General features: G+C 35.0%; 1 protein-coding gene across 1 annotated transcript in view; it reads left to right on the forward strand.

The window, feature by feature from the left end:
* Positions 1-10,556, forward strand: part of vipr2 (vasoactive intestinal peptide receptor 2) — a 46,468-nt gene that overhangs the window by 24,370 nt on the left and 11,542 nt on the right. Inside the window, exons 5-7 of the mRNA XM_067377913.1 lie at positions 4,285-4,385; positions 4,740-4,875; positions 6,517-6,667. Of these exons, the coding sequence (XP_067234014.1) occupies positions 4,285-4,385; positions 4,740-4,875; positions 6,517-6,667 (388 nt within the window). The remainder of the gene's footprint in view (positions 1-4,284; positions 4,386-4,739; positions 4,876-6,516; positions 6,668-10,556) is intronic.

The following is a 10,556-nucleotide window of genomic DNA, read 5'->3' on the forward strand; positions in this document are numbered from 1 at the left end:
ACTTAGACATTGTCTAAATAATACTCACCTTTTCCTAGGCCTTGCGCCGCATGTTGAGGTCCAAGTGCCATATTAGTGTCACTTTTAATCTGAAGTTCTCCAGAAGTTTTCCATGGGCATTCACTGAAACACATACCACATCCAACAATAAATAAGAGATTGTCAGAAGAAGGAAACAATCCCTCATCTCATCTTAAGCCAGCACAGAGGCTGGTTTCTGTCTCCCCTTTTTAACTGCTACAGCTCAGTTAACCTGCACATCACGTAGTTGTTTATGGATGATCCATTTCAGTATTAATTGTGAGAAATGTATTTATATGCATTACGACTTTGCCCAATTGTAATGTGAATAAATCAAGAAAAATCTAATATTACTTATTATTATTATATTTTGTCAAATTATTCAAAAAGTGTAAACTTTTTAATTGTGTTTATTTATGATGCACAAAATGATAACTATGAACTTATCCATAGCAAGACAAATACACAAAATATACACTATACATACTTTTTTTTTTTATGTCACACAATCGCAAATATTTCATGTCAGAATGCTCTGAAACCAAAGCAAAAACACACTCACATGCACACGCACAGACAAAAACATTCTTAACGTACAGATAAACCAAAATTTGTCAAATATTAATCTCACGCCGAATTCGTAAGTATTTCCCTAAGTATGCTGTCAGCTTTATGTTTAAAGTAGTGCAGGAGGAATGTTCCTGGTGTTGTTGATGTTGTTGAGTGGGTGGATCCAGCGTGCCAGGTAGTAAGTCAGACTGAAAGAGTGCTGTTTATGTGGGATGAGTCTGTCTGAGCTTTATCACACTCTTCCACCACCAAGCAGCCGTCTGTCCAGCAAGCCATTTCCATGGTTATTAGTCATCCTGTGATCCTTTATTTGTGAGAGAATTCACATTTAGCTTGTGAAAATTATTTCATCAAATTTAAAACATGGAACAGAGCTTAAGCATAATGACTTTGTTGAGGTGTGAAATATATATTTTGTTTAATGTCTAAAGTGTAAAAAAGTACTATAGTGGTGCTATGTTGCAGCGATCAAATGGTAATACTATGATGATACTTTTTAGGATGATACTAAATGAATACCATATTATAGCACCATAATATATTTACATAGTGCTTCAAGGGAAGTTGAATACTGTGGTACATGTCCATGCTATAGCCATTGGATTTGTCCAAAAAACATGGTATTGCTCTGGCACTGTTACAGATAGTCTGTTTGTTTGAGTTTTACAATGAGTTGGTTTTTCCTCTGTTTTCAGTTTCCTTTGTTCCATTTTTCCATTTCTAGTTAGTCTCCTAGGTTACTTATTGTTCGATTATCGTTTGCACTGATGTTCATGTAAATTGGTTTGTTCAGTGTATTTAAGCTCTGCATTTCCTTCTGTTCATTGTCAGTTCTTGTTGAATGTTAACTTGGTTGTTCTGTTCCTGAGTTCTTTTGTTAAACTAAAATTGCTGCATTTACATCCTTTTTTCTTCATAATTTCAACCATTTTGTGATTTTGTGACTGTTCAAAGGGCTTCATAATTTATTTTTGGTGCTTACTTGGTACCCTAGGTGAGATAAGAGAGACGACCAAAGGGAAACTTTTTTTTTTTTTAACCCTTGTGTGGTCTTCGTGGTCTTTTTGACCCACAAATGATGTTTGCTCAAATTAAAAAAAAATGTTCTCTTTGTCCAAATGGCATGAGACTTTGTACGGTGGTTAACACTTTTAAGATCTACAAATAAAAAAAATTGGAGTGATATCTTGTTTTTATGTTAGTGTAAAAAAAAAAGTTACGTTCGTGGTCTTCCAGAGACCCCGTGCAACAAAATGTAATTTTGTAACAATATAATCTAGTTTTTAAAAACCAATGTAATTTTACTCTGTTTATTAATGTTTTTCTCAACATTTGTGTAGTTTTTGGAGGATTCGTGATATCTTTTAAATTTATATAAATAAATTAAAAAATATTTTTTGAAATAGGTTTTTATGCATGAACAGCTTTTTATGTAAAATCCACTTTATAAAAGACCCACATTTCTAACTTTCATTCATGGGGATAACATGGATAATTTGACATGGTTTAGTGTGAGATTTTTGCCCATCTTTTGAAAAATGCAGTTTTACTTTTACCAGTAGATGGCTGCACTATTTGCTATGTACTATTTGAATGACTGAAAGACATCTTTTCACAAGTTTTTTTTTCAGTTGGATTCATATCTAAATGTTATGAAATCACAATTATAACAATAAAAATTACTTTGTCAAAGTTTAGCATTTTTTGTGCAGGGCAAAATAAGTTTTTCAATAATAATTTTAGAATAAAAATAATAAAATAATAAAATAAATTATTTTTATTTTTGTGCGTGCGTGTGTGTGAGCATGTCCATTTTGTTTTGGGGATGTTTTTTGCATTTTTGGAAGTGTGCCACTTCATTTCTGTCTATGTGTGTTGTGCGTTGTTTCTGATTTTGAGAATGGATTCTGTCCAGTTTCTAAGTGGGGTCTCTGTGGGTTAGATTATTGATGATATTATTGAAAAACTGATTTTTTTCAGTACAAAAAATGCTAAACTCCGACAAAAGTAATTTTTATTGTTATAATTGTGATTTCATAACATTTAGATATGAATCCAACTAAAAAAACTTGTGAAAAGATGTCTTTCAGTCATTCAAATAGTACATAGCACATAGTGGAGCTCTGCAGCCATCTACTGGTAAAAATGTTAGTTTTTTTTACTTTTATAACTGCATTTTCCAAAAGATGGGAAAAATTCTTACACTAAACCATGTCAAATTATCCATGTTATCCACATGAATGAAAGTTAGAAATCTGGGCCTTTTATAAAGTGAATTAAAAGATATCACAAATCCTCCAAAAACTGCACAAATGTTGAGTAAAAACATTAATAAACAGAATAAAATTTCATTGGTTTTTAAAAAATATTATATTATAATATTATATTTTTACAAAATTGCATTTTGTTGCCGGGGTCTCCAGAGACCCCGAAGACCATGAGTGTAGTCTCTTAAACGAAGACCGCACAAAGGTTAACTAATTGTGGCCCTGGACCACAAAACCAGTCAAAAGTTGCATGGGTATATTTGTAGCAATAGCCAACAATACATTGTATGGGTAAAAATGACCAATTTTTCTTTTAGGCCAAAAATCATTAGAATATTATGTAAAGATCATGTTTCATGAATATATTTTGTATATTTCCTACCATAAATAGATCAAAAATGTACTTTTGTGAGTGGATATAAATTGCTAAGGACATTTGGACAATATTTTGATTTTTTTGCACCCTCAGATTCCAGATGTTCAAAGATTGTTGTATCCTGGCAAACTATTGTCCTATCCTAACAAACCATACATCAATGGAAGGCTTATAAGCTAATAATATTATTATTTATTATATTTATGATGTATAAATCTCAATTTCAAAAATATGACTGGTTTTGTGGTCCAGGGTCACAGTTAATTATTATGTATATGTGTAAAATGGTAGTCTGGGTTTCATATTGTGTTTAAAGGTGCCAATCAGTGTTATGTTGAGATTCGCCTGTTTGTCTGAGGTCTTTTAAACAAATGAGATTTATATAAGAAGGAGGAAACAATGGAGTTTGAGACTCACTGTATGTCATTTCCATGTACTGAACTCTTGTTATTTAACTATGCCAAGATAAATTCCATTTTTAATTCTAGGGCACCTTTAATATGAAATTGTTCATGTAGCTCAATATTATTTTAATATTTTCATTTAGATTTTAAATGATCATATAGAATACTTTTTTTTTAATAAACCAAGTGAAAATGTAACTGTTAGCCATGCATTTCTATTATATGGAAATGGCAGCTTTGACATTTTGTTCTACTTGAAAAAAAGGTATGATTTTTATGCATCATGAGCGTGGGTGGGTGATGACAGAATTTAAATGTTGTGGAAAATGTGCGACATGATTGGACTAGCCAAATGTAGACATGTTATTGAGTGTTTTAGACAAACACTTTTCCAGTACCTACAATCATCTTTTTTGCCTACAATAATCAGGCAAAGATAAGGTTATTTAAAATCATTTAAAAACACTTTTTAAGACAAATTCTTAAAAAGTGCCATTCAAAAATTCCATTCTTTTTTTAGACAAATGCATAATGGTGTACGTGCCTTGGAGTGAATTTTTGAATATTATGTGGGGTGTCTTAACCAACTGTAAATAAAATATTGCAAATACGAATCATTTCTTATACTATTTCTCTCTCTGTCCAGCTCTCTCTTTTCTACACAGTGATGAGGACCCTTTACACGCTCGGACACAGCCTCTCTCTCATCGCACTTATCACCGGCAGCACCATCCTCTGTCTGTTCAGGTCTGAAACAGAGCCTTAAATAGTTCCAGTAGTTGTCTCTGCTTTATATTACAGCACACTTTGTATGGATGGATGAGCCTGCCTTATATTAATTGTAATCATTGAGGAGTCCAATTTGGCATGCTTCTGAACGACTATATTTTAAACTTTTTGACATTGAGGATAAACATTATGCTTGGCGCCCGATAGTGTTTATCTAGCTGGAATGAAATTATTAATTTAAGAACTTGTCTGGAGATGTGATGAATGGAACAGTGCTTAAGACGTCTTTTCATTTTTCTCACAAACTAACCATAAGCACAATTAAAATAGAAAGAGACCATGTTTATTTACAGCACTGTCATGCTTCGACAGAAAACTCCACTGCACCAGGAACTACATCCATCTGAACCTGTTCTTCTCATTCATACTGAGGGCCATCGCTGTGCTGGTCAAAGACGTCATTCTGTTTTCCCACGAAAATGTAGAATGTACAAAGCAGCCGTCTCTGGTGAGTGACTCCATCCATACTGAAGTTCCACAAGTAAATTAAAGGGGACATATCATGAAAATCTGACTTTTTATGTGTTCAAGTGCTATAACCAGACTGCAGGTCTGCATCTACCAACCCAGAAAACATGAAAAACGTACAACCCAGTAAACTGTTTTGGCAAGCCTTTCTCTACAAGCATGTAAAAAAACATGTCTGTCAGATTTCGCTCCCCTTGTGACGTAGGAAGGGGATCTAATTATAATATTAACACCCCATAATTTGCATGTTTCCACCCACGGCGCTGTCATTTTTTTTCACAAGTGACAACGGTGTACCAGTTCAAAGGCCATGACAAATTTTATGCAAACCATGCTAAATGTTCTGTTGGCTGCACAGATGAACACAAAACACTATTAAGAGTCTTGTTAGCTCGGATAGCCTGCAAGTTGACCCTGGCAAGCTCGATTGCTAAAGAAAGAACGTTTCTGTTTGAGAGATATTTTGGAAAATATATTAGACCATTCACAGCATTTGATAGCAATCATAAATAGCAAACAGGTACGCTATGTATAGTGGGCGTCCATATGGGTTTTGTACAAAAGATTAACATGATGGCACATGCTAGTCGATGAGTTGAATCAACTCAACAGCAGCTACATAAATTTATCCACTAACATTTGACAAGCTTTTAGAATGATCTGTGGTGTAATTATACCTGAAACTTCACAGACACATTTTGGGGACACCTGAGACTTATATTACATCTTGTGAAAAGGGGCATAATAGGTCCTCTTTAATGTAATTAAATGTACTTTACATGACAACGATGTACTAAAAACAGCAAAGATTCCCCTTTGTATTTTTCACGTACAGACAACAACGTTGTTAAAACAATCCCGTTCACACAGATCTGCGAAAGTAACTAAAAAGGCTGTATTATGCATTCCATGCCAGTAGTTGGCGATGTCACTTTGTATAGGAACACTATGTGGAGTTTGATTCAGGAGTTCGAAACAGCTTGCCAAAGCAAACTTTCTGGAAAAGTTTGCTCCGACTGGTAAACATCTTTTTTAACTACCATTGGTCCATATGCCGATTAAGTAATAGGTCGGTGTGACTCTGAGGCTCTGCCTTCTTTCTTCAGTTCGCGTTTCACAGGGACAATAACAGTATCGTTTTCAAAAAATCTTACCGCCCCAAACTTTTGAACAGTACTGTGTAATTTCTGCACAGCTAGTGTCACTAAACAAATATAAATTGTGATTGTTTCCCAACACTAAGACACCCCATAATCCCAACCTCAATCCCACAGCATTTGTTAAACCAGAGGTTGACATACCAGACAGCTCAAACAAACATAGCAATGTTTGAAAGTGCTAATTCTTTTCAGGAAGCCAACCTTACAAATGGTTTACTTTCAGCTGTCTGAGCACATTAAACTGGGATATGAGACAGTACTTTAACATCAAAACAATTACACACTTCACCTTCAAGGGTCTGAACTGAGCTAAGCCAAAACATGTATAGTCAACTAAACACATTTTATGCTTGAAAAGGTGGTTATTTCTGTCACTGCACGCCAAATCTTTACACTTTTGCCTGTCATTCAGTCTTTGGTGTTTCAGAGAAATACAGTACACAATGTGTGCTTGTGTTTAGATTGGTTGCAAGGCCAGCCTGATCATCTTCAACTACTTCATCATGGCAAACTTCTACTGGTTGCTGGTGGAAGGTCTGTACCTACATACCCTACTGATGGTCATCTTCTCTGAGAACAGACACTTCATCATCTATCTCCTCATTGGATGGGGTAAGTCTTCATTAGAAACACTGACACTGACCTTTATAAGCTGTGCCCTTTTTCTAACCCTTTTTTTTTTTTACCTATAATTTCAAAATCACTTTTCAGTCTTTTAATGCTATTCATGTCAGTGTTTTCAAATATAAATAGGTATTTGAGTAAATAAAGGATGATTTGAGTCTGAAGCCTAGAAATGTTCCACTTCCTACTGCATTAGTTTGCTTTCATCCTGTCTGACATGAACAGATGCGTGCATAGAAAATCATCTGAGAACACACACCTCTTCACGGTGTAGCATTGAATGTCTCTTCCTTAATTCATTCAAACACTTCTGAATAGATGTCGCTCTCTACTCAGAGGAAAAACAGTGAAGGGAACAATATGATGTGCCCTCGGTCTTGTTTAGTCTGACATTATGTATTAGTATGTCTTTGTAGTTTGTTGCGTCCCCAGGCGAGAGAAAGGAGAGCAGGATCTTCATTCATTTCTAGAGGACAGGATTGGGCGTGGCTTGCTAGACTCTCATATCAACACCTCATTAAGTTTCTCTTTCATCATGACAGTGACGACTAACGTGGCCCCTTTAATCATGTTCTGTTTACCAGCATTTCCTCTCCAGCTCTTCTTCTGTCTAAAGATAGTGGCCCACCTCCCAACAGGAAACTAAAGTAACACATTTTTCAGCAGGTGTCTGAGCAGAGATGCTGTTTCCTAACATCACATTATCTGTCTGTCTATTTATTTATCTGTCTTTCTGTCCACCTGTCTGCTATCTATCTATCTATCTATCTATCTATCTATCTATCTATCTATCTATCTATCTATCTGTCTGTCTGTCTGTCTGTCCATCTGTCTGTCTGTCTCTTTGTCTGTCCACCTATCTATCTATCTATCTATCTATCTATCTATCTATCTATCTATCTATCTATCTATCTATCTATCTATCTATCTATCTATCTATCTGTCCACCTGTCTGTCTGTCTGTTTGTCTATCTATCTATCTGTCTGTCTGACAACCTATCTATCTATCTATCTATCTATCTATCTATCTATCTATCTATCTATCTATCTATCTATCTATCTGTCTGTCTGTCTGTCTGTCTCTTTGTCCACCTGTCTACCATCTATCTATCTATCTATCTATCTATCTATCTATCTATCTATCTATCTATCTATCTATCTATCTATCTATCTATCTATCTATCTGTCCACCTGTCTGTCTGTCTGTTTGTCTATCCATCTATCTGTCTGTCTGACAACCTATCTATCTATCTATCTATCTATCTATCTGTCCACCTGTCTGTCTGTCTGTTTGTCTATCTATCTGTCTGTCTGACAACCTATCTATCTATCTATCTGTCTGTCTGTCTGTCTGTCTGTCTGTCTGTCTGTCTCTTTGTCCACCTGTCTACCATCTATCTATCTATCTATCTATCTGTCCACCTGTCTGTCTGTCTGTTTGTCTATCTATCTATCTGTCTGTCTGACAACCTATCTATCTATCTATCTATCTATCTATCTATCTATCTATCTGTCTGTCTGTCTGTCTCTTTGTCCACCTGTCTACCATCTATCTATCTATCTATCTATCTATCTATCTATCTATCTATCTATCTATCTATCTATCTATCTATCTATCTATCTATCTATCTATCTATCTATCTGTCTGTCCACCTGTCTGTCTATCTATCTATCTATCTATCTATCTATCTATCTATCTATCTATCTATCTATCTATCTATCTATCTGTCCACCTGTCTGTCTGTCTGTTTGTCTATCCATCTATCTGTCTGTCTGACAACCTATCTATCTATCTGTCTGTCTGTCTGTCTGTCTGTCTGTCTGTCTCTTTGTCCACCTGTCTACCATCTATCTATCTATCTATCTATCTATCTATCTATCTATCTATCTATCTATCTATCTATCTATCTGTCCACCTGTCTGTCTGTCTGTCTGTTTGTCTATCCATCTATCTGTCTGTCTGACAACCTATCTATCTATCTATCTATCTATCTATCTATCTATCTATCTATCTATCTATCTATCTATCTATCTATCTATCTATCTATCTATCTATCTATCTATCTGTCTGTCTGTCTGTCTCTTTGTCCACCTGTCTATCTATCTATCTATCTATCTATCTATCTATCTATCTATCTATCTATCTATCTATCTATCTATCTATCTATCTATCTATCTATCTATCTATCTATCTATCTATCTATCTATCTATCCACCTGTCTGTCTGACAACCTATCTATCTATCTATCTATCTATCTATCTATCTATCTATCTATCTATCTATCTATCTATCTGTCTGTCTGTCTGTCTGTCTGTCTGTCTCTTTGTCCACCTGTCTACCATCTATCTATCTATCTATCTATCTATCTATCTATCTATCTATCTATCTATCTATCTGTCCACCTGTCTGTCTGTCTGTTTGTCTATCTATCTGTCTGTCTGACAACCTATCTATCTATCTATCTATCTATCTGTCTGTCTGTCTGTCTGTCTGTCTGTCTGTCTCTTTGTCCACCTGTCTACCATCTATCTATCTATCTATCTATCTATCTATCTATCTATCTATCTATCTATCTATCTATCTATCTGTCCACCTGTCTGTCTATCTATCTATCCACCTGTCTGTCTGTCTATCTATCTATCTATCTATCTATCTATCTATCTATCTATATATCTATCTATATATCTATCTATCTATCTATCTATCTATCTGTCTGTCTGACAACCTATCTATCTATCTATCTATCTATCTATCTATCTATCTATCTATCTATCTATCTATCTGTCTGTCTGTCTGTCTGTCTCTTTGTCCACCTGTCTACCATCTATCTATCTATCTATCTATCTATCTATCTATCTATCTATCTATCTATCTATCTATCTATCTATCTATCTATCTATCTGTCCACCTGTCTGTCTGTCTGTTTGTCTATCCATCTATCTGTCTGTCTGACAACCTATCTATCTATCTATCTATCTATCTATCTATCTATCTATCTATCTATCTATCTATCTATCTGTCCACCTGTCTGTCTGTCTGTTTGTCTATCTATCTGTCTGTCTGACAACCTATCTATCTATCTATCTGTCTGTCTGTCTGTCTGTCTCTTTGTCCACCTGTCTACCATCTATCTATCTATCTATCTATCTGTCCACCTGTCTGTCTGTCTGTTTGTCTATCTATCTATCTGTCTGTCTGACAACCTATCTATCTATCTATCTATCTATCTATCTGTCTGTCTGTCTGTCTCTTTGTCCACCTGTCTACCATCTATCTATCTATCTATCTATCTATCTATCTATCTATCTATCTATCTATCTATCTATCTATCTATCTATCTATCTATCTATCTATCTGTCTGTCCACCTGTCTGTCTATCTATCTATCTATCTATCTATCTATCTATCTATCTATCTATCTATCTATCTATCTATCTATCTATCTATCTATCTATCTGTCCACCTGTCTGTCTGTCTGTTTGTCTATCTATCTATCTGTCTGTCTGACAACCTATCTATCTATCTATCTATCTATCTATCTGTCTGTCTGTCTGTCTGTCTGTCTCTTTGTCCACCTGTCTACCATCTATCTATCTATCTATCTATCTATCTATCTATCTATCTATCTATCTATCTATCTATCTATCTATCTATCTATCTATCTATCTATCTATCTGTCCACCTGTCTGTCTGTCTGTCTGTTTGTCTATCCATCTATCTGTCTGTCTGACAACCTATCTATCTATCTATCTATCTATCTATCTATCTATCTATCTATCTATCTATCTATCTATCTATCTATCTATCTGTCTGTCTGTCTGTCTCTTTGTCCACCTGTCTATCTATCTATCTATCTATCTATCTATCTATCTATCTA

Source organism: Chanodichthys erythropterus, chromosome 23 (assembly GCF_024489055.1).
Source record: "Chanodichthys erythropterus isolate Z2021 chromosome 23, ASM2448905v1, whole genome shotgun sequence".
NCBI classification, from domain to species: domain Eukaryota; kingdom Metazoa; phylum Chordata; class Actinopteri; order Cypriniformes; family Xenocyprididae; genus Chanodichthys; species Chanodichthys erythropterus.